Source organism: Camellia sinensis, chromosome 1, assembly GCF_055761805.1.
Source record: "Camellia sinensis isolate YWXY chromosome 1, ASM5576180v1, whole genome shotgun sequence".
Classification (NCBI taxonomy): domain Eukaryota; kingdom Viridiplantae; phylum Streptophyta; class Magnoliopsida; order Ericales; family Theaceae; genus Camellia; species Camellia sinensis.
In genome coordinates this window covers 224,812,717-224,836,599 of record NC_138961.1, presented here as the reverse complement: position 1 = coordinate 224,836,599, position 23,883 = coordinate 224,812,717, and the positions used below count along the sequence as shown (strand labels likewise).

General features: G+C 34.4%; 2 protein-coding genes and 1 long non-coding RNA gene across 3 annotated transcripts; 2 read left to right on the top strand and 1 right to left on the bottom strand.

The window, feature by feature from the left end:
* Positions 1–11,499: 11,499 nt before the first annotated feature.
* On the top strand, positions 11,500–14,270 carry LOC145822626 (protein FAR1-RELATED SEQUENCE 5-like). Its single transcript, XM_082920116.1, has 4 exons — positions 11,500–13,713; positions 13,810–13,875; positions 13,978–14,043; positions 14,139–14,270. The coding sequence occupies exons 1-4, from the start codon at positions 11,500–11,502 to the stop codon at positions 14,262–14,264; spliced, it is 2,472 nt and encodes an 823-aa protein (XP_082776242.1). The 3' UTR covers positions 14,265–14,270.
* A 988-nt stretch (positions 14,271–15,258) lies between these two features.
* On the bottom strand, positions 15,259–18,908 carry LOC114280447 (uncharacterized). The gene is made up of 2 exons (XR_003635574.2): positions 18,610–18,908; positions 15,259–16,025 (listed from the first exon to the last, which is right to left on the bottom strand). It is a non-coding gene; the product is annotated as an uncharacterized LOC114280447 (long non-coding RNA).
* A 3,036-nt stretch (positions 18,909–21,944) lies between these two features.
* LOC114280446 (uncharacterized) lies at positions 21,945–23,553 on the top strand. The gene is made up of 2 exons (XM_028222813.2): positions 21,945–22,084; positions 22,617–23,553. Exon 2 carries the CDS (start codon positions 22,652–22,654, stop codon positions 23,318–23,320), a length of 669 nt encoding a protein of 222 aa, XP_028078614.1. The 5' UTR covers positions 21,945–22,084; positions 22,617–22,651; the 3' UTR covers positions 23,321–23,553.
* Positions 23,554–23,883: the final 330 nt, after the last annotated feature.

Sequence of the window (23,883 nt, the reverse complement as noted above, 5' to 3'; positions counted from 1 at the left end):
ATTCTTTCTCTGATGTCATCTTCAAGATCACTTTCCCTTGTCTAGCCACAATAGAAGTAGAAGAATTTTCCATGAAAAGTTGTTCACCATTTGCAGCCTCATTTTAGGTAGTGAACATCTTCTTGTTCACACAAATATGACGAGTTACCCCAATGTCAACCCACCATTCCTTGGGATTTCCAACAAAATTATCCCCAGACACCACAGCAGAGAGGTTGATGTCATTCACTCCGTCAGAGATGTAATCTAGTTCAGTTACATTGGCCTGATTGGTAGTCTTCTTGCTTGTACTTCCATGATCCTTCTTAAGGCGGCGGCAGTCAGAAGCTCGATGTCCAGTCTTGCCATAGTTATAGCATTTTCCTTTGAACTTCTTGGTGCTATCGCCTTGTTTAGGACCATCTCCAGTAAACTTTCTCTTTTTGTTATGTGGTTTATGAACTTGTTCAACCACATTAGCCTTGGACTCAATGGGATTTTTCCCATTCCTCTTTTCAGCATTTCAGTTATGTTCCTCAATTCTTAGTCTTACAATAAGTTTATCCATGGTCATCTCTTTGCGTTTATGTTTTAAATAATTTTTGAAATCTTTCCAAGCCGGTAGTAACTTTTCCACTAATGCAGCGACTTGGAAAGACTCGCTTAGAGACATACTCTCAGAATGAATATCATATAAAATTAATTGAAAACTTTAAACTTAAGAAATTACCGTTTGGGAGTCTACCATAACAAAGTCCAGAAATTTACCGACAACAAATTTCTTTGTGCCGGCATCCTCTGTCTTGTATTTCTTCTCCAAAAAATCCCATAATTCTTTTGCTGACTTCAGAGGACTGTATACATTATACAGCATGTTGTCAAGGCCATTAAGGATGTAGTTTCTGCACAAGAAATCTGAATGTTTTCAAGCATCTACAGCGGCAACAATTTGCCGATCACTTTCACCCCTCTTTGAGTGCTGGAGCCTCTTCATGGAGAAACCGGGCCAAATTAAGAGTTGTAATATAAAATAGCATCTTCTGCTGTCATCTCTTAAACTCAGTACCGTTAAATTTTTTCGATTTTTCTCCATGATTTATTGGTACATGAACATGGTTCTGGATAGGGACCGGTGTTGGTGTAACAATTGGAGTATCACTTCCAGTTGCAGTTTCAGTAGTAGTAGCCATAATCTCTGATTACAAAAATCAAAAAAATTAAAACACAAATTAATTTCTAGTTACTGAAACCAAAAAATAAATTATTACACAAAATAATTTTATTTTCCTTGTTACTAAAACTAGAAAAATAAAATACCACAATAATTTTCTGTAACACAAATTAATATTCTGCAATTGTTAATGACACCAGTATATTACCACTAGTTGTCAAAGAAAAGAGACAGTATATTACTACTATTTGTCAAATAGCATAAACTACTATTTGTTTTTCCAACCAGAATATATCTTTATGAAATCACAGAAAATTAAATACAATGAAGATACCAAAAAATGGTTCTGTCTTAAGATTGTTGGACAATCTTCACTGTATTTAAAAAGATTAAATTCTGTTGTACTAAACAACAACAAGAATATAAAGAAATAAAGGAAATGAGAGAATTTGTTTGATTACAAAAATCAAACTAGAAATAAATAAATATATAAATAAAAACAAATTTTATTTTGTTACAAAAATAAAATTAAAATATGATTTAATAAACAAATAAAACAGAATAATAAATTAAATAACTTACTTGATTAATTTCTTCTAATAAATATCTGATCAAGTCCAGTGTTTGACACTGTGTCCTTAAGACAGATTCATCCTCTCCACGGTGTTTTCAGAATGTGGACGTCTATCTCCTAAGATGAAATGATCAACTACAAAAAATAGTAGCACTACAAATTGTTTGCCTAACGAACACACTAAGTGTTTACACTCTTTCTTTCAGAAATTAAGTGCAGCAAAATGCAGAGATTTATAGCAGAAGATAGAGTACGAAAATTGGTGTTGTAATCCAAATGGGGGGCTAGTCTATTTATAGGTAAAATTGTGGCTGTTAGTTTTGAACTAAACATGTACAAAACCTGTTCAATTTAAAAAGATAGGCACTGTTTGGACAGGTTGAAAACTGTTCAGTTTTGAATTTAAACAGATTTAAATCTGTTGGGTTCAAAAAACGGAAGGGACCTGTTTGGGTGTATATAAAAAAAACTGAACCAGTTTATTTCCGGTTTAATTTGAATTTTGGATTTTATTTTACCAAAAAACAAAATTAAATTCAAATGTTTTTAGCCCAAAAAGATTAGTATTGGGCCGAACAAGCCCAATCCAACCACACATCATGCACCCGCGCCCAAGCCCAGCCCGGCCGACCGACTAGATGGACGGCGGCGGTGGCGGCACACGCGCGCGTGTGGTGATTTTTGGGTCCAATGGGTCTAGCCCATTTTGCCCATAACCTCCCTCTCTAAAACACTTGGGTACTCTTTGGGGCACACTTCAAGTACTAAACCCATACCTTATAAACCCATTCAAAACTTCCCATCAAATTAATGTGGGACAAGCCTTATTCAATCCTTTAAGGGTTTTCCACCAAAACTCCATTTCCATGGAGCATACTTTGGCATCAATTTTTCATTCACTCAGTAATAGTTTTGAGCAACCAAATATACCACGTGTATTACAACACGGCATAGAACGCGTTACCACTTTGACCTGCGAAAATCGACGCACGGGGCCCACCTAAAAAATAGACCAAAATTAGGAAAAAATTCTAGTTTTACCCAGAATTTTCCAACCATTTCAAACAATTATTCATGAGACTACTCTACCATATTCACCTTCATCTAATGGCGTAACTAAAAGAAAAAATAAATGTTAATTGACTGGATGAATGCTATGCTTATTGCTTTAGGTGCTCTCTTAAATCTTTGGGGCAAAGCTATTTTGACAACTTGCCATGTGATAAATAGAGTGTCACACAAAAAGGCTAAAATTGTACCTTATGAGTTATGGTGGGGGCATAAACCAAATTTAGGTTATTTGAGAGTTTGGGATTGTTTAGCTTTTGTGAGGCTTGCAGATTCTAAACGACCTAAATTAGGTGAACGAGCTACCACTTGTGCTTTTCTTGGGAATGCGTTGCATAGTACAACTTATAGATTTTTTGATATGGAAAATAATATTATTTTTGAATTAGGTGATGCTATTTTTCATGAAAATAAATATCCTTTTAAATCTAGAAATAGTGGGGGTCAAATAATTTCTGAAAATATTTTATCCATGCCTAGCTCTGTTACTCCATTTCAAGTTTTTCAAGAACAAGAAAATTCTCAAATCAGGAGGAGTAAACGAGCTAGAGTTGAAAAAGATTTTGGCCCTGACTATTGTCTTTACAATGTGGAAGAAATTTCTCTTACGGTGCAAGAAGTTTTATCATCATCTGATGCTATTTTTTGAAGAGAGGTTGTAAATAATGAGATAGATTCACTACTTTCAAATAAAACATGAAAGCTAGTGGATTTATCTCCAAGTTACAAAATTATTGGGTGTAAATGGATCTTTCATAAAAAAACTAAAGCTAGATGGAACTATAGATAAATATAAAGTGAGGCTTGTCGCTAAAAATTTTAAGTAACAAGTTGATCTTAATTTCTTTGATACTTTTTCTCCGGTTAGTAGAGTTACGTCCATTAGACTGTTGATAGCAGTAGCTGTAATTCATGATTTAAAAATTCATCAATTGGATGTGAAAACAACATTTTTAAATGGAGATCTAAATGAGGAGATTTACATGGACCAACCTGAGGGCTTTGTGGAGCCTGGCCAAGAAAGCAAGGTGTGTAAGTTAACTAAATCCCTTTATGGTTTGAAACAAGCTCCTAAACAATGACATAAGAAATTTGATTCTTGCATGCTTGAGAATGGCTATAAGGCTTGTCATGACCCGAACCCGCCCTTATGGGTTGAGGACATAACTGGCCAGTAATCAAGGGATTACCTACGGCCTCAAACCATTCCAGACATAACTCATCAGGGTAAAGGGGCCAAACAGAAGCAAATTTAAAACTTTGTCCTTAGAGCTGTGCTTAAATGGCACGTCATAACAATCCATACATATACATGTTAATAACTCACATCAAAATATGCACTAATACAAAGTTTTGTACATACAGGATCATTCAAGTCTAAGTCAGCCAATCAAAACTATATACAAATGTATCCAAAGTCCTCGCCAACATGACAAAATATAATAAGATAGCAAAAGGGCGAAGAGGAGTCTCGTGCGTGAGACGTAAGGGCTGACTCTTCAAAACTTGGTTGTTCCACACAAACTTCACTGAGGCTGGATTTGGACCATTCTTGGCTCACCTACAAACACATGAATGAGCGTGAGCGAAAGCCCAGTGAATAATATCAAATAAAGAAGATATACGAACAGTATTTAGAATAATATACACCAAACAGCCTTGGGCCCAATTCATATTTCTATCAGGCATATATATATAAATATGTATAGGTCAAGTGATTGCGATTCCAAACACATCAAACGACTTTAGGCCCAATTCGTTCTTGTCCGACAGCCTTTGGCCCAATCATTTGTGTCATACGACCTCTGGCCCATCTATTCATGTCATAAGGCCTCTGGCCCATTCATTCATGTCATACGACCTTTGGCCCATTCATTCAGGTCGTACGTGCTTTGGCCCATCCATTCTTTCATTCATGTCAAACTGGCCTTTAGCTTATTCATTCTGTCATTCATGTCAAACTGGTCTTTGGCCCATTCATTCTTTCATTCATGTCAAATTGGCCTTTGGCCCATTCATTCTTTCGTTTATGTCAGACTGGCCTCTGGCCCATTCATTTGGCATAGCAAACATTTGTCCACCATTCAAATTAACGAACTTATAAGACTTATATAGGAGTAAGCAATTGGACAAATAACACACTTTAGATATCTTTATGAAGATATTACTCACAGTGATCGGCTGGATGATTTGCCCTGGAGCTCGACCCTACACATTCCATGAATACAATGGGTCACAAATAATTCAATTCGTTCTTAATTCACATATTCTTCTTTGGGCTTCTTTCTTATTCTTCTAACTCATTTACAATGCTTAGTGCATGCCTAAGATTGCTTAGAAGTGAAAGAGAATGGAAAACGAAGCACATAATGCATTTACAAAATTTTAGAAACAGGGGTCCCCCGCTCGAGTGTGGACTTCCCCGCTCGAGCAGACCCATTAGGTCTGCAAAAGTACTGGTTGCCTCGTATTTACGCTCGAGCGTTGACTCGGACGCTCGAGCTGAAGGTCATTCTACATAGCTCCCCGTTCGAGCGGACATCATGTCTGTAAAACTTCCGGGAGCTCGCATTTCCCGCTCGAGTGGCGCCTTCCCCGCTCAAGCGGACATGCCAAATTCTGGAAAATCCAGAATTGTTTTTGAGCTCCAAACTTGCATCCAAACCAATATATCTTGCATATTATGACTCAAACTTCACATATACACTTACTAACATGATCCAATACCAAATTCATTACATGAAGCTCAATTTCATGAATTAATCACATGCATGTTCCAAATTACACCAAACGTGTTCCCATCATAACAATTCCATGTATTTCAAACTCATATTCTCATGAATTGTACATGCATGTGGAATATAACTCCCATTTCAACTTACATGGTGCAAATGGTGATCACAAACATGAACTTTAACCAAAATTCTACATGGATCATACTTCTCATGCTCAACTATACAAATTCATGGCAATTATACACATGTATGCATTCCATGACTTTAAACTCATCAAAACCAACTCAATACATGTTCTTTATCTTCATTCAACTTTGAATTCACAAATTACATACTAAAATCCATGAGTCAAGGGTTGATTACTTACCTAGGAGCCTTAATTCTCATAATTGTGGTCAAATCTTGTACCTAGCCTTCCTAATTCACAAATCTTGAGCCAAAATGCACAAAGATGCCTCCTCTCTCTCTCAAAGTCGGTTCTCTCTTTCTCTAGAGAGTTGATCTCAGCCAAAGTGATTTAAAAGATGAGGAAGAATAATGCTTGAGGGCCCGAAATTAGTGGCTCGAATTTGGCTCAAAACCCAAAACGACGTCGTTTTGGGTTTTGATTTTTTTTTTTTTTTTTTTTTTTTCTTCTTCTTCCTCAGTCTGAGAGAAAGAGAAAGAGAAGGAGAGAAAGAGAAAGAGAGGGAGAGGGAGAGGCCGTCGTCGTCGCCGCGCCTCCGCCTTCGCCGCCTCGCTGCTCTGCTCTGATCGTCGACGTCGCCGGTCGCCGATCGCGTCGCCGATCCGATCGCCGCCTCTGCTCGTCGCCTTCGCCGCCTCTGCTCGCCGCCTCCGCCTCTGCTCGTCGCCGATCGCCACCTCTTCTTCCTCCGTCTTCTTCCTCCATTTTTTAGGCCCCCTCCAGTCCTTCCTCCCCCTCCTCCTCCTCCTCCCCCTCCCCTCCCCTCCTTCTCTTCTTCGTCTGCTGAAAAAAAAAAAAAAAAAAAAAAAAATTTCGGGGCATTCGGGCCACCCCCTTTCGGGCCCTCTATCACTGCCGTTAAATATAATAAGGCCCTTTAAAAGCTCCCTCTCAAATACATTCTTTTATATTAAATAATTGGGCACAATTTCATTAATTTAATCTATTTAATTTGATCCGAATCAATTTTCAATTAAATTTCACTATAGGCTCTAAAAATTACGCTAATCACAATGGCGCAGTCAATTTTGATTTCTGTGGCTGATAGGGCCTTCAATTTAAATTCCAAAGCAAATAATCAAACAGATATTCCTACGGTGAACAGATAGAAATTCAAAACCACATATTTTCACATAAATGGCACACAAAATCATATCAAATACATAATCATATTCATAATAAGGACCAATTAGCATAATGCAGAACAGAGTTATCACAAGGCTAATGAACGTAATAAATGCATATATTATAAAACTTGTGAGAATGCATATGTGATTATTAGCCTATATATGGATGATCTACTTATATTTAGCTCTAATTTACATATTATAATTGAGACTAAAAATATGCTTAATAGCCACTTTGATATGAAAGATCTTGGTGAAGCCAATTTTATTTTGAGAATTAAAATTACCAAGACTAATGATGGTATTTTTCTTGATCAATCGCATTATGTTGAGAAAATTTTCAAGAAATATAACTTTCTAGACCGTAAATATGTTGCTACTCCTTTTGATACAAGTATACATTTATTTATTGTAACAAATGAAAAAGAAATGATTAATCAAAAGGAATATACTAGCATGATTGGTAATTTGAGATATGCTACTGACTGTACTAGACCTGACATTGCATATGCTATTAGAGTACTTAGCAGATTTACTATTAAGCCAAGTCTAGATCATTGGCTTGCCATGAGAAGAATTATGAGATATTTATCTGGTACCAAAGATTATGGTTTGTTTTATAACAAGTATCCTGTGGTACTTGAAGGAGGGATATAATGATGCCGATTGGAACACTTTGTCAGGTGATTCTTTCTCTACCTTGAGTTTTATTTTTACCTTGGGTGGTGGTGCTATATGTTGGAAGTCTAAAAAAAAGACTATAATTGCTAATTCTGTAATGGAACCTGAGCTTATAGTGTTAGTTTCAGCATGTGAGGAAGCGAATTGATTGAGAGATTTGTTACATGAAATTCTTTTTCGAGAAAAACCAATTCCTCCTGTGTTAATTCGTTGTGATAGCACTACAGCTATTGGTAAAGTGAACAATCATTTTTATAATGGTAAATCTAGACCTATTCGAAGGAAACAGAGTAATATGAGATCCTATTTGAGGAATGACATCATAATTGTGAGTTATGTAAAATCTTGTGAAGATCTTGTGGATCCGTTAACCAAGATCTTGGCAAGAGATAGGGTTTAGAATACATCGAGGGGAATGGGTTTAAAGCCTATAAAATCACAAACCATGTATGAGGATATCCAACCTAGGGACCAAAGATCCTATTACTGGGTTCAATGAGAAGAATGAATCATATGGTGGTTGTAAAAAATGCACTCCTTAATATTTTGTTGTCCATTCCTATGATGGAAGTACATTTGTCTTGTAATATTGGAGGGTTGAGTTTTTATACTCTTAATGAAATTTTGTAGCTTTTGTTGAGTGGGGTGTGTAAATTACAAGAACATTCTTGACAGATTTCACCTATGTGAGCATGAAAGTGGGGCCGCTTTTTATGAGAACAAGGCTTATTCTCAAATATGCTAATGAAAACTGCGATTAGCACAAGGCCGTAATGTGCTGGCTATTAAAAGCTCATGTCAATACTTGGATTATTATATGTGAGGAGTAATACTTTATTTCCCCTAAGTAGTCATAGTTCAAGTCTAAGATCACTATTGACTCTAGAGTAGAAGTTGTTGTTTCACTAATGAAGGTTCAATACAGAGTACACCTTCATGATGCATACTAGTCTATCTTTGTTTGGTAATCTCTCTTGTCCTTGTTCATATTAAAATGAGTGGGGGATTGTTGGATCATTTTAATATCTTTTATTTATATATTTTGTTCATGGATCTTCTTTGGTCTTGTTCATAAATCTCATTTTGTTTGGTGAATAGAGATTCATTATTTTGATGACCTTTTGTCTTGTTCATGAATGAAGATTAATTGGAGTTCATGAACTTGGTGGTGAGTTAATATTTGGACACTCTCTCTTTTCTCTAGTTTAATGGTCATTATTATTTTTTAGTGTAAATTGTAAAGTCCTAGTGGTTTATAAATAGTTCCTCTCATCAACTCTTTTCTACACAAACTATTTTTTATACTTGAGAGATTACAAGCAAAAGAAGGGTATTTCTTCTTGGTGGAGTTTTGGATTCATTATTTTGTGTGGAGTTGGCCTGAACCATACGACAAGTGGTCAGGTTGTTGTATCCTAGAGGGGACAAGTCATAATTTTGTGACTGCTGCATTGGTATTTGAGTTCTTCCCACCACAGTGGGTTTGATCTCCTTAAAGAAAACGAGATATCCGTGCCTCAGTCTGATCTATTTGTATCTTATTTTCTTTACATTATTTATTAATAAAATATAATTTTTTTGATATTTTCACTAATAAATTTTTTATGCAAAAATGTATTCACACATGGCTCATTCCTCCAACTGAAAGTCGGTTACATTTTTATCCATTTTAATTGATATTCTTAATGACCATTCGTTGACATGTTTAAAATATAATTTACATTCTTTTAATCATGCAGTATTAGGGGTGAGCAGCGGATATACCGATCCGCCACATTTTGGATGGATGCGTGATGACGAGCGGACGGTTGCGGATTGATTTTCTCAAATCCGCCAATCTGGCGAACGGATGGCGGATTTGAGATTCCTTTGGCTGCAACCGAACCGCCAAACCGCGAACACCCTTAGTAATTTATAAGACTTTGTGTTTTCAGTTTGTTTAAATATTTTGTTTATGTTTTCAATTAAAAAATAGTTTAAATATTCTGTTGAAAAAAGTTTTCAACTTGAATATCTTTTTTGAATTGAAAAAAATAAACGTATTATTTAACTATATTTTTTTATTTTTAAATCTATCTCTAAAAATAATAAATAGAAAATATGATATATACTGGTTGGTTTTGTTTTCAAAAACAAATATAGATGTAACAATACAGAGACATACAATCTCTGCTACGACTCTGTTCATGGTTTTGGTAGTTTGAATTGTTTTTATATTTTAAGAACCACGTATTGTAATACTTTATGTAAATGAGGCATGCTGTGATTGTAGTATGTGGATGAGGCATGTAATGATTGTGATATTCTAAAGTTTCAAACTTTCTTGCTTTGGATGAAGCATGCAGTGATTGTAATATTTTTTTAAGTCATTAACTATAATACTTTCTTCTTTTTTTTTTTTTTTTTTTTTTTTTTGAGGAAGTGCACAAGTTGAATTATGTTGAAAATTTATAAAATTTTAAACCGCCAAACCGTCAATCCGCTCAATCCACATCCACCGGATTGGGGACGGATGCGGATTGATTTTCTCCAATCCGCCAATCTGGCAAACATATGGCGGATTGGAGATTCCGTGGCCGCAACTGACCCGTGCCCACCCCTATGCAGTATTTTGTTATTCAATCAACAACTAAGGATATTGGTTAGAATAATATTATATGTACCAATTAATATATTAATTAGTGTATCAATTGATGATATAGTATAATTTAAGATATTTTTAATATTTATAATTTGTATAATGAGTGAGGTCAATAATAATGTCATAACTAGTACTGATACACTAATTAGTATACTAATTAGTGCATGTAGCACTACTCTATTGGTTAACAAAAGCATTTTCGAAAGTGCTACGTAGCTCGAAAGTGCTTGGCTCGAAAGGGCTCGAAATTGCGTTTTACTCACCTGTTGCGCTGCTGTCGCCACTGGGTACATACACCCCTTTCATTTCATTTCAAAAACAAAACCAAAAAAAAAGAGAAGCAAAGAACAGAGTAAAGAAGAGATACAGGAGCAACGTCTACGACCTAGCTTGTGCCGCCGCTGCTGCTGTTTCATCGGGGTGGAAGAGGAGGAAGTTTGCTTGAGTTGTGGATAAGGTATTTCCTCTTCAAACATTGCTCTGTCATTGTGGATGCCATGACAGCTACCTAAGATGATTGTGGCTGCCATGGTTGCCCTTCCATTGGTCTATCATAAAATTAGGAAAATGATTCAAAGCTCAAAACTCTGTGGTTGCTCTTCCATTGGTTACTCTGTGAATCACATCCATTAGTCTATCATAAATCCAATCTACTCGAAAATTTTCATTCAATAACAGATGCGATTCACAATGAAAATAACATTATTGTGAAAATAAGAGGTACCCAAAAACAAATTAGCAGATTGGATTTACTGCCATGTCTTCCATTGCTGTATTAGTTGAGGATTTTTTTTTCAGATTCATTGTCTAAAAAATAAATAAATAAATAAATAAACTCACACTGTCTGATTAATTTGCCAGATTATTAAAAAATCTTTATGTACCCTGAATCTTTCTAAAGAACATATTGTCTGAGATTATTAAAAAAAAAAATTGTGCCTTAGAATGTGATACCTTCACACTATCTACTATTATTTAAAAAAAAAAAATTAGATTTATTTATTCTTTCACGTGCATTGTCTGAGATTCAGATTTATTTATTCAAGTTAATCATCCACATATACCTTAACAGTATAATTTTTGTGCCTTATAATGTGACCTTTGATCATGCTCTTGCATGCATCTTTAAGTATTTGGAGTATGTGCTTTTATTTTATTATATAGTTGTGTTCATATGCTTAACAGTTGTTATCTGATCCTACTAGCCACATGACCTATTTTGTTGATCGCTTCTAAATTATGTGCCATTTTTTGATGTTACCCTTGCCAATTTTGAAATATTTATTCAGTTTGTTCTTTTACTAATTTGTCTATTGTATTTAACTTTGAAGCTACAATGGATATTGATTCAAACAATAATTCATTGAATGGGAGTGAGGAATTTGAAGAACAAGATAACAATCTTGATATTAACGAAATTGGCGAAGTTAAAAAACCCAAGAAGGGGATGTATTTTAGCTCAAAACAAGAAGTGTACGCATTTTATGCACAATATGCGAAACACTGTGGATTTGCTATAGCTTTTAGATCACAAAATCTAACAAGTGATGGGGAAGTGAAGTACTTTGGAATTGAATGTACTCGGGCAAGGTTAAGAACAAAAAGATTAGAAATCAATCCCTTGGAACCATCTTTGTCATCCAAAATTGATTGCAAAGCAAGGGTCAGAGCTAGTCTACAAAACGATGGCAGATATAAGTTAACCACAGTTGTGCTTGAGCACACTCATGATTTAGTTCATACAGACTCACGGTATTTTGCAATGAATAAGAGGATTCGTACTCCAGTCAAGAGAAGACTAGAAGTGAACGATGCAGCAGGGATTGGGGTGGCGAGGAATTTTCATTCCATAGTTGTTGAAGCAGGGGGATATGAGGCATTAACATTTGATGAACGAGATGCAAGGAATTATATTGAGAATGCTAGAAGATTGAGACTTGGGCTAGGAGACGCTAAATCAGTTACACTTTATTTCCATAAAATGCAACAACAAAATTCGAACTTTTATTCGGCAATTGACCTTGATGAAGATGGTCGCATACAAAACTTGTTTTGGGCAGCTACAAGGAGTAGGGCGGCTTATAAAGCATTTGGGGATGTTGTCTCATTTGACACAACCTATTTGACAAACAAGTATGATATGCCATTTGCTCCGTTTGTAGGAGTTAATCACCATGGACAATCAATCTTGTTTGGATGTGGGTTGTTATCTAATGAGAACACTGAGATATTTATGTGGCTATTTAAAGAATGGTTAAGTTGCATGTTAGATGCTCCTCCAAAAGCAATAATAACTGACCAGTGTAGAGCTATGCAAAATGCCATAGAAATAGTTTTCCCACAGGCTCGACATCGTTGGTGCTCATGGCATGTGATGAAGAAAATTCCGGAGAAACTTAGAGGATATTCACAATATGAAGGCATAAAGGTTGATTTGCAAAATGCTGTTTATGATTCATTGACGAAAGATGAATTTGAGGGAAATTGGCTTACAATGGTTACAAAATTCAATTTGAATGATAACGAGTGGTTAGGGGTATTATACCGTGAGCGACATAGGTGGATTCCTGCTTATGTTAAAGACATATTTTGGGCTGGCATGTCAACTACTGGTAGAAGTGAGAGCATGAATGCATTTTTTGATGGATATGTGAACTCGAAGACTACCTTAAAGCAATTTATTGAGCAATATGACAATGCCTTGAGAAGTAAGATGGAAAAGGAGACAAAAGCATATTTCAAATCTCGTAACCAATTGTGTGATTGCCTAACGGTGTATCATTTTGAGAAGCAATTTCGTGCAGCGTACACAAATGCGAAATTTAAAGAAGTTCAAGCAGAAATGAAGCGTTTAGTGTACCGTCGTCCGAATCCTGCAAAAGAGGAGGGATCAATTTGTACGTATCATGTGGGAGAGGCTATTCTTTTGGGTGAGGGTATGAAGAAAGTAGAATTTATCGTGTACTGTAATTCAACAGAATGTGAGCTCCAATGTATGTGTCGGTTGTTTGAGTTTAGAGGCATTATGTGTGCCTATTCACTTAGTGTGCTCATTGAGAGGTCCATATATGAGGTGCCACATAAATACATTGCCTCGAGATGGAGAAAAGATTTGGAACGAGGGTATACATGCATTCCAACCACATATACTAACTTCGGGGTTGCTATAAATCCAAAGTTGCATGATTCATATCACAAGACGTTAGATGAGATCCTAGAACTTACTACCAATGACGATGCTAAACACAAAGTGATTCAACTTGGGTTGAGGGAAATCAAGGATCGAGTGAAAACTATTGAATCGGGTACTGCGAGTAATGTGCCATGTACTAGTACTCTACCACCTTCTACTAGTATTGTACCACCTTCGCATACTTCGTCGAAAAGTCCGCCACGTCTGAATACTACAAAAGAAAGCAACACTCGCAAGGTACTCAGTCCTTTGGTTGCTCGCCGAAGAGGGCGTCCATGTACAAGGCGGAAGGTTAGCAAGGTTGATCAAATAGTTAATCGGTTGAAGAGAAAGAACAAGAAGACTACTCCCGCACAGGTAACTACTTGGCATAGGTTGTTTCGTAACCTTTTTATGGATTCATAGTTGAATGGTTACAATTAGTAATGAAATTGTGTTACTATTTCATGATAGGTGCCGGAAGATCAAGCTTACTATTTTCCTTCTATGGTTGGCACACAAGATAGTATGTATGTTCCGGTATGTGTTGAATGGACTTAAAATATTGTACTTTGCTTCTTGTTGGGTTTTATGTTAATGCTTCAAATTATTAATAATATTGTCTTACTATATAATCATAAGGTGCCGCACGATGAAGCTTACTATTTTCCTTCTATGGTGGGCACAGAAGACAACATGTCTGTACCGGTACATGTTCAATATATGAGTACACATTTGTAATGATGAATGTATTGGTCAATATTTTTTTAAATCATTTTGTAATATGTACTTTGTTTTTATAGGCACGGGTTTGCACAATGGGAACGCCAGACAATATTGGAAGCACATCAGGAATGGTCAACAATCTAAGCAGTCAAAGTTCTACAGTACCATCACTATTGGATCCACATGCCCCATTTTATTTTTAATGTAATACACTGTTCAATGTCTGTTCAATGTAATACACTATTCAACCTGTTGAACAAATAGAAACCTATTCAATGTCTATGTTCTACTATTTTTGTCTCCTTTGATAAACAGGTTCAATGTCTTTGTAAACAGGTTCTGTGTTGTAAACAAGTTCTGGATGATATGTAATTTCATGTCATATGGTCCCATTTGAATGGATGACTTGAATGGATGGTTTGGTTTTTATTTATTCTTGTGTCCCTGTTTTGATTCATGATGGATTTGAGAGCCCAGCCCTCTTACTTTCAGATTAATCACTCAGCTTTTTGTGTGCTTGGGATCAGCGGACCTAGTTGTTTTTATGAGAATAGATACACTATCTACTTTTGCTTTTGGTGACTGGTATATGCATTGTTTCTATTTGCAACTTCAGTGCTCTTGTGGCCAATTCTAATACCGTAAACAATTTTTATATTTTTATCAGCAGGTGAAGATGCCCAATTTTCATAATTGGGTTGACCTGGTTTTTGAATGTACATGAGTTACACTTAACTGTCACTGGATGTATCAGAATCTGCATTTTTCACCGTGTCAAAACCACATGAACCAACATGAAAGACAATCTTCAAGCTACATTTTTTTTTAAAAGTTTGCTTGCATTATATTCATGAATTTGGTACTGCTAAGAATTGAGTTTGTGGGATTTCACTCACAAAAAAATTGAGGGACACCAAGTATAGGTGCTTGAAGTCAGGGAAAACCCAATTAAGCAGGGAAAACCCAAAAAATTGAGGGACACCAAGTGTACTGACATATTGAAACAATCATGATATACCAAAAATCCATTAGTCCAGCACCTGCTGTTTGTGCACCTGCTGTTTGTGCTTTCTAATAGTCACAACACAATCCATTAGTCCAACACCAATCCAACAAACAATCCATCATCAATAACTATCTACTACTATTAGTCTATCACAATCAATAATAATCCATCACAATACGACATTCAATTCATAACAAAATTGAAGAGGTAACATATATTTTTCATCCATCATGTCTACTACATCCATAATTACATCATGTCTACTACATCCATAATTACATTCATCAAATTCCCCAAAAACTAAATTTTTAAATCATTTACATTACAAAGTACAAAATGATACATAATACAATCACATAAATCATCGCCTTGAAATTCTTTTTCATCCTTTGAAGCCTTCTACCCTGCTCCTGAATGTTATTGTCCATCTCCGAAAGCCTTGTCATTCTTGGTCGCCTAAAATAGAAGAGTTTAATGAATATTTGCTTAAATCAGATTTGGAAGATGTTGGGTACTTTGGCCATTAGTTCACTTGGTCAAATAAGCAAGAGAGGGGTGAGTATATCTCCACAAAAATAGATAGGTTGCTTGTCAATGAGGAGTGGCTCACTAAATTCTGTTATGTGGCTGCTAAATTTGCTGCACAAGAGGTGTCAGATCACACTCTTCAGCTATCTTGCATATGAAGTTAGAAGAGGGAAGATCAAAGAAGCCTTTCAAATTTTTAGACTGTTGGGCAACGCGTTATACATTTATTCCTTTGGTGGAGGTGGTGTGGAACCAAGGCACTCAAGGAACTCCTATGTTTCAAGTGTGCCACAAACTTAAGAAGTTGAAGGTAGAACTTAAGATCCTCAATACCAAGGTGTTTAGTGATCTGTCTAGAAGATTGGATGTTTTGAGGGCTAAGTTGATTAGGTGCCAGGGGGATCTTGACAAGAATCCACAGCATGTAACTCTGCCACAACAAGAAAGGGGAATGTTGACAAGAAAAAAAATTTAAAATATAACTTATTTTAATAATATGTTAAATGTCACATCAATTAGTAAAAAAACAAGTATGAAACTTTATTAGTTGGTATAGTATTAATCATATTTTTATGTAAAAATAAAGAAACTAATAAATGAACTAATATAATAGTTGAGTTCAAGTTTTATGGTTTTGTAATATAATTTATTCTTTCTCTATTTTCCTCTATTTATGTATGTATATATATATGACCCAAAATTTGATTGATGATGGAACATATGTTTCATAAATCTAGATGCATGCACAACATGCACCGTACCAAGGACTATATGTTACATGCACTGAATAAGGATTGTGTGATCGTGTGATCAAATATAAAGTACATACTTTCTTTTGTTTGTTCTTTTAGTTTGCTTATAATTTGTGGATGCGAAAATGGTGGGTATCATAGATAAGTTATGAAATTTGTGAGATTGATTATTATAAATGTCATAATTGAATCTTTTTTTAGTCATAACTAAAAAAAATGTGTCATAACTAAGTACTACATAACGTATAATAAAAAATCTTTTAGATTATAATTAAAATAATATCATAACAACATCACAATGAGTACTTTCACTACAATGTGTATAATTAAGTCATAACAAAATATAATAGGTGAAAGCCAAAAACTACCAACGTTGTAATTGTACACACCCTAAAAGAGGGTGTATATCATAGAATTTCCAATAATTTATTTGTTTCAAAATTGAGGAATTTCCAACAGTTCTTACAGTCAAAGGATTGACATGGATTGCCAAACAAAATTGACATGGATTGACATGGATTGCCAAACAAAATCTCATACAAAATTGACATGGCTTTAATGAGTTGAAGAAATGTAAAGCTGTTAAATTGACATGGATTGCCAAACAAAATTTCATACAGTCAAAGGATTCCCAAACAAAATTTCAGCAGCAAACAATATTTACCACCATAAATTCTTCACCAAACATTCAGAAGCAAACCAACATGTAGCAGCAGAACATTAGAGGCAACAAATTCAATGGCAAAACAAAATGTTAGTAGCACACATTCTTGGGGAAAAACTTCACTAATAAACCAATATGTAGCAGCAAAAAACATTGGGGAAAATTTTGGAAAATTTCAACATAAAAAAAATAAAAAAAAAATTCTGGAAATGAACATCCCTACAAGAAATCTTTCACAATTAATTTGAACATCCCACAAGAACTAACTCTACAACCCAAAGACTAGAAATCAAACCAATTAAGAAACCAATCACGAAACCCCAATTGAGAAACCAAACACGAAATCCCAATTTCTTGAATCTTGAAACCCTAGTTTAGCGATGTCGGGATGTACCTGCGATTCGTTTTCAATTGGTACGTATGACAAGTTTCTGGCAGTGAGAGGAGTCGGATGAGCGTAGTCGAACGAGAGGAGAATGAGAGGAGTATCTCGCTGACCACCAAGTCGAAGGAGAATGAGCAGAGTATGGAGTCGGATGTTTGCGTTGGAGGGGCAGTCAGATGAGGGAGGGTAGCGGCGATAGGGTTTCAGGTGGAGAGGAAAGAGAAGGAGCTCATACTTTGGGTGTAGACAGATCGAAAAGTAGAGAGATAGAGAAGTAGAGGGGGTCTGAGATCAAAGAGATAGAGACCACGCGTGAGTCCACTCTTTCGAGCCATTTCGAGCCAAATGTGTCGAGCTACAAAACATTTCCCAAGCATTTTAGGACATTAATGATTGAGTCCTGCTGGGTAGCTCGAACATTCATTAGCCCGAATGGCTCAAATATGCCAAATGACGTCGTTTTTTTTTTTTTTGCTTTTTCCTTCCCCTCTTTTTTTGAGAGAGAAAACCCTAACAAACAGAGAGGCAAGGTGATGGCAAAAGAGAGGAGAAAGAGGAATAGAGGAGGAGGAAGAGGAGGAGGAGGAAGAGAGGACGCCGGAGATGGGTTTGCCGGCCGAATGGGAGGCCGCGATCTGGCCATATGGGAGAAGGAGAAGGAGAAGAGGTAGAAGAAGAAGAAGAGAGAAGGGGTCATCAGCCGGTGGGTGTGGTATTCTCTCTCTCCGTTTTTCGATGAATGGTCTTCTCTCTCACGCCATCATCGTTTGTGAGGGTCGCAATTGTAAGGGTCGTTGGAGTGGGTTTGGTCTTCTCTTCTGTGGTGTCAATGAATCGGACCCCAATTCACTAGCAGATGTATAAAGAAAATCATTTACTCAACTGAGATTACATATATCTAGCTTTGACTTGTTAAACTATAATCATATGCAAAAGATGTATTTGTATCCAACATACCCACAAATTAATTTTAATTTTAATTTTTTTATCAAAATAAAATTAAAACTTGAGATTAAGCTAGCAAGAGATTCATGGTATCACTTATATAGCTAAACCCAAATATATAATGATAGGTTAAAGGGGAAGAGATATGCTGTTTTAAATAAAAGAGAAAATGCCCTTTGATTTGCAGAATTGAAATTGAAACATAAACACTTTCAAAGTTTTTATTTATTTATTTATTTTATTTTTTTGAGAATTGAAAAAAACTTACAGTGGATGATGAAAGAAGGAGCAAAGTAAGGCATTCAGGGGCAATACTGGGTAAACATTTTTGTGCAAAAACACAGCTTTCACATCACTGTTTGTTTGTGAGGTTTGATTAATGTTTGAGTTGAAGCCACTAGAACTTGACCAAAACAGGGAACCTTTGAAAATCGAAGAGAGAGAGAGAGAGAGATCAGAGAAGGAGGCTAACAAGTCTTCTTTCAGTTTGTGAAGCTCTTGAAGATCGACAACGAGGAGGGATGAGAAGACAGAGAATGCAGAGAAACATAGAGATAGAGAGAGAGGTATTATGGGCGCGTGAGCCCACACTTTTGGGCCATTTCGAGCCTTCACTTTCGAGCTGCCAGTCATTTTCCTTAATGATTCATGCATTTGGTTGTACAAATAAAACAACTAAAAAATTATAAAATATGTTTTCTTAAAAAATTCAAGTTTGGTCATTTGTTTTGAAAATTGAAAAAAAATATATATGTTTAATGACTCAATAATTGAGAGATCATCATGTTCAATGCTAGCATAGATCTTGCATTAACTCATTTACAGTTTTATTTAAATTTTTTTTTTTTTTAATTATTCGCATAACCAAACAGGATGAGATTGGGATGAGATTATTGTCTTATATATATATATATATATATATTGTAATCACAACAATATCAAATACAAGTGCATCACAAGCCCATTTCATTTTATTTTTTGCCTTTTTTTTTTTTTTTGAAAGAAAAAAAGACTTACGTGTAGGTTTTAATAGGTGGATTTATTATCTAATAGGTCTTATAATAATGAATGACATTTTTCATCAAATAATATTTAAAAATGTCACTAATTGTTAATTTTCAGAGACAATTTAAAATTTTTGTCATAAAAAATATCGCTAATTATAAATTTTAGCTGTAATTTAAAAAAATTCGTCACAAAAAAGATGTTAATAATTTTTAATTTTTAGCAACAATTTAAAAAATTCATCACAAAAAAAAATCACTAACTATAATTTTAGTGACAATTTATAAAAATTGTGATAAAAAAATCACTAATTGTTAATTTTTAGAAATATATAAAAAACATCATAAAAAATTATTTTTAAAAATAATTTTAATAAAATTTAATAAAAATTAAATCCAACTATTAAAATTTTGTCTAGGGGTGGTTTAGAATGTTCTAAATAAATATACTTTTTGATTTTTTATATAAAAAAAATGTAAAAAAATAAGAAAAAATAAATGAAAAAATAAAAAAAAGATGTTAATAAATATTAATTAATATGAATCAAAGAAATATATATATATATATTTTTTTTTTTAATACATACCAACCACCTACTGCCTAGTGATCGAGAAGGAAATGCAGCGTCAAAGTCATTGGGTTATCCTGAGCTGAATCAGCAGATGAGCCCAAACTAAACCTTATCTTGTACTTGTTTAGGCCTGTCAACATTGACTTTTTTATTTTATTTTTGTTAATAGGGCCAACGTTGACTTTCGCCACAAGATAATGAGAAAGTTGCTGCTGAAAAAATAAAATGAAAATTTATTTTTTAAGGTGTAATCCGTAGTTATCAATAAATTTGGTAGAATAGTATACCATATTTCTATATTGATTTAAAAAGTCTCAAATTTCATATTTGTTAGGGCACTCAAGTATAAGTGCATTTTTAAATCTTTTGCGATATTAGACCTAGCTCTAATATTTTTAAGCCAAAATGATATGATTTGTTTAAAAGGATAATTATTTATCTATTTCTTGAAATCACATCATCTCTTAAAATCACATAATTTGTTTATCTGTTAAAATTTATCAAACTTATTTTTTTTATTTGTTGAAATTTATTAAACAACCTATCTGTTGAAATATGACACATGTCACTCATTTGGTATTTTATCGGTTGAATATCACACATTTATTTATCTCACCACCACCACTTGATGCTGTCGACTACCACTGTCAGCGACTTTTTCAACTAATTTTTCAACAATTTTTTAACATCGGTCAATTTTTCGACGTATCCTTATCACCAAATAAACTTTTTACCTTGAATCTAATACCTTATACTCTCTTTAAAATGAAAATTTCACCAATTTTCTTTATTTATTATTAATAAAGTAACAACAGATAAGACGATAAATATTTTATAATATATAAATATGATAATTATAATATTATTATTAGAAAAATTCCATCCATAAGTTTGAAAATGATTTTATTAATTTATTTATCTCAATCCTATTGACCTTTTTGGCAATTGGCTTTAAATAATTTTTTTTTAGAGTCCTTGTTTCGCAACTAAAAATTTTAGTAAAATAATTATCGTAAATTATTACATAACTTCCTCTATTTTTTTATATGTTTTTTAAATAAAAAATTTAAAAGTACCAAGATAATCAATTTCCGAATGAACCCTTAAAATCAAAATTTCAAAATTCCGAACATCATTTGCTCTCCCCTTTCATTTTTAAAAAAAGTAAACAAAAAAAAAATTAAATTAAAAAAATTAAATTATTAAATTACAATGCATTTGTACTGATCATTTACATTAAAACGATATAAGCTAATAATAAGATTGAAAACTTTCTTATAAAATGTCCAACTGTTATAAAATATCCTCTATTATAAATAAATAAATAAAAATCATAAATTTTTATGATATTAATTATATACATCATAAAAAAAATTCTTAATTATGAATCATATTTAAGATAAACTACCAATAGTAAACTATTAATAGGTCTTAATAATTGAATTTAAATTTACAAATTAACCCTAATAAAATCATCGTTCAAAATAATTTTTTTGTATTGATTTTTTTGCATATGTATAAAAATTGACAATTAGTGACTTATTTGTTACGATTTTTATAAATTGTCATTAAAACTTACAATTGTTGAAGTTTTTCTATGATGAATTTTTTAAATCGTTGCTGAAAGCTAAAAATTAGTGACATTTTTTTGTGATGATTTTTTCTAAATTGTCGCTAAAAAAGTGACATTTTTTATATTAATTTTTAAACTGTCACTGAAAATTAATAATTAATAAATTTTTTTAATAATATTTGATAAAAAAAGTTATTAATTTTTACAAAATCTATTAAAAAATAAATCTATTTAATAAGAACTCCATATATTTATACTTAAAAATCATTGTTATATAGTTAAAATTGACCGAAAATCATTTTTGAGTCATGAACAGAGTCTAAATAATCTAGACGGTTCATACAACTAAAGGACACCGCTGTGCAACGTTGAGCTGTACGAGGACGAAGAGAAGAATATAAAAAATTACGAAGCCAAAGCGTTTACGAACCCAACAACAGCAACACTCTCTGGAATTTTCTGGGTAAAAGAAGAAGTCCAGTTATTGCAAATACCAGGACTCTCTCTCAAGAACTCTCCTAAGATTCTCCGAATTGTCTTCAAACCGATCTCATTTTCATTCCTATTCGTCTTTATCCATTATCAACCCAAAAGGTCAGTCTTGTTTCTCATTCATTTTATCGTTCAATTCCCTCTCTCTCTCTCTCTCTCTCTCTCTCTCAATTCATTGTATTATTCCCTTCGATTTCTAGATTTGAATATTAAGGTATCTTTTTGGTTCTAGTAATCTCCGATGTTTCTTTGTTTTTTTGTCTGTCGTTTGTAAAAACTATTCCTATGTTCAGATCTTAGAAACCATGTGTATGTGATTTCATTGGAAGTTTCGGACCTAAAAAATTAAGGGTTTTGCTTATTGGGTATGTGGAGTTTATTTAATTCACTATGTTAATGTAGAAAAGCTTATATAAAGAATTGTTTGTTTTGGGTTTTTAGGATCGGAACTTTGTTTCCGAACTTGTGTACTTTGTTTCTGATACCTTTTCGGTTAATCTTATGTTAAATCGGTTCAAAAATTCAATCCTTAGATGGGCCTATTCTTAGATGATCCGTAGCATTACTCTTGTTGTTATGAGGTTGATCTCCGCTGGTTGTGTTGATTCTTGTTGTTTATGATTGAAACCCACAGGGATTTGAATTTGTAAGTGTAAGAGGTTTAAAAAAATGGAAAGTGAGATTGGGGAATCAACAAGCAGGCCATCTTGCTCGGTAAATGGGGGCAACGAGGCGGGTGATTTTGAATGCAATATATGCTTTGAGCTAGCTCAAGACCCGATTGTCACTCTTTGCGGTCACCTCTATTGTTGGCCCTGTCTCTACAGGTGGCTCCGCCTTCACTCTCATTCCCACGAATGCCCGGTCTGTAAGGCTTTAGTACAAGAGGACAGGTTGGTCCCTCTCTATGGGAGAGGGAAGACACCAACTGATCCGCGATCAAAACCAATTCCCGGTTTTGAAATTCCTAATCGCCCAACAGGGCAAAGACCTGAGACAGCTCCTCCCCCGAACCCTAATGACTTTTCCAATTTTGGGTTGGGAGCTACGGGTGGATTTGTGCCAATGGCATCTGCGAGGTTTGGTAATTTTGCAATGTCTGCTGGTTTTGGGGGTTTGTTTCCATCATTGTTTAATATTCAGGTTCATGGATTTCCGGATGCTACTGTGTATGGTTCGACGTCGGGGTTTCCATATGGATATTCTGGTGCATTTCATGGAGGACATGCTCATGGGTTTCCACAGACGGGGACTCAAGTACAGCAGGCTGATAATTACTTGAAGATGCTTCTTTTGTTGATTGGTGTTTCTGTTCTCATTGCGCTTATTTGGTCTTGATGATCTTGAACTCAAAGATTTTAATAGTTTTTGCAGATTCTATTGTTGTGTGTCTGTAAAATTGTATGGAAATTAGTTATTGTTATGTTTTGTGTTTGGCGAGATTGTCCATATGGTGCACTTTGTTAATCCTCATTATTTTTATGTGTAAGTTCTCAGTCTCTTTCTCATATGTGATAAATGTGTTTTGTAGCTTTGCTGAATTATAATTTCTGTTTTGAAAGTTTTCATAATTGATGGTGGATTCGACATGCCTACATCTAAATAGAACTGCCTTTGCTCTCTGTGAAAATGGTATTTGTAATATTTTTTTTACATATGATCTACCTCTGCTTGTGCCATTTTTAGTGACTTGTGCTTATTGAGGACTAATCCAGTGATTCTCCTAGACCATGCAAAGTGTTCCAATATCTTACATTGCTGTGATCAAGCTTAAGTTTAGAATTTCAAATTCATCATCTCTGAGTTATTAGTGTGTTAATGTTTCTTCTGGTTTTATAAACCACAGCCTCCTTCACTTTTTTAAGTGAGTTGATTTTGGTACTGGGAAAGAGAGACTGAGG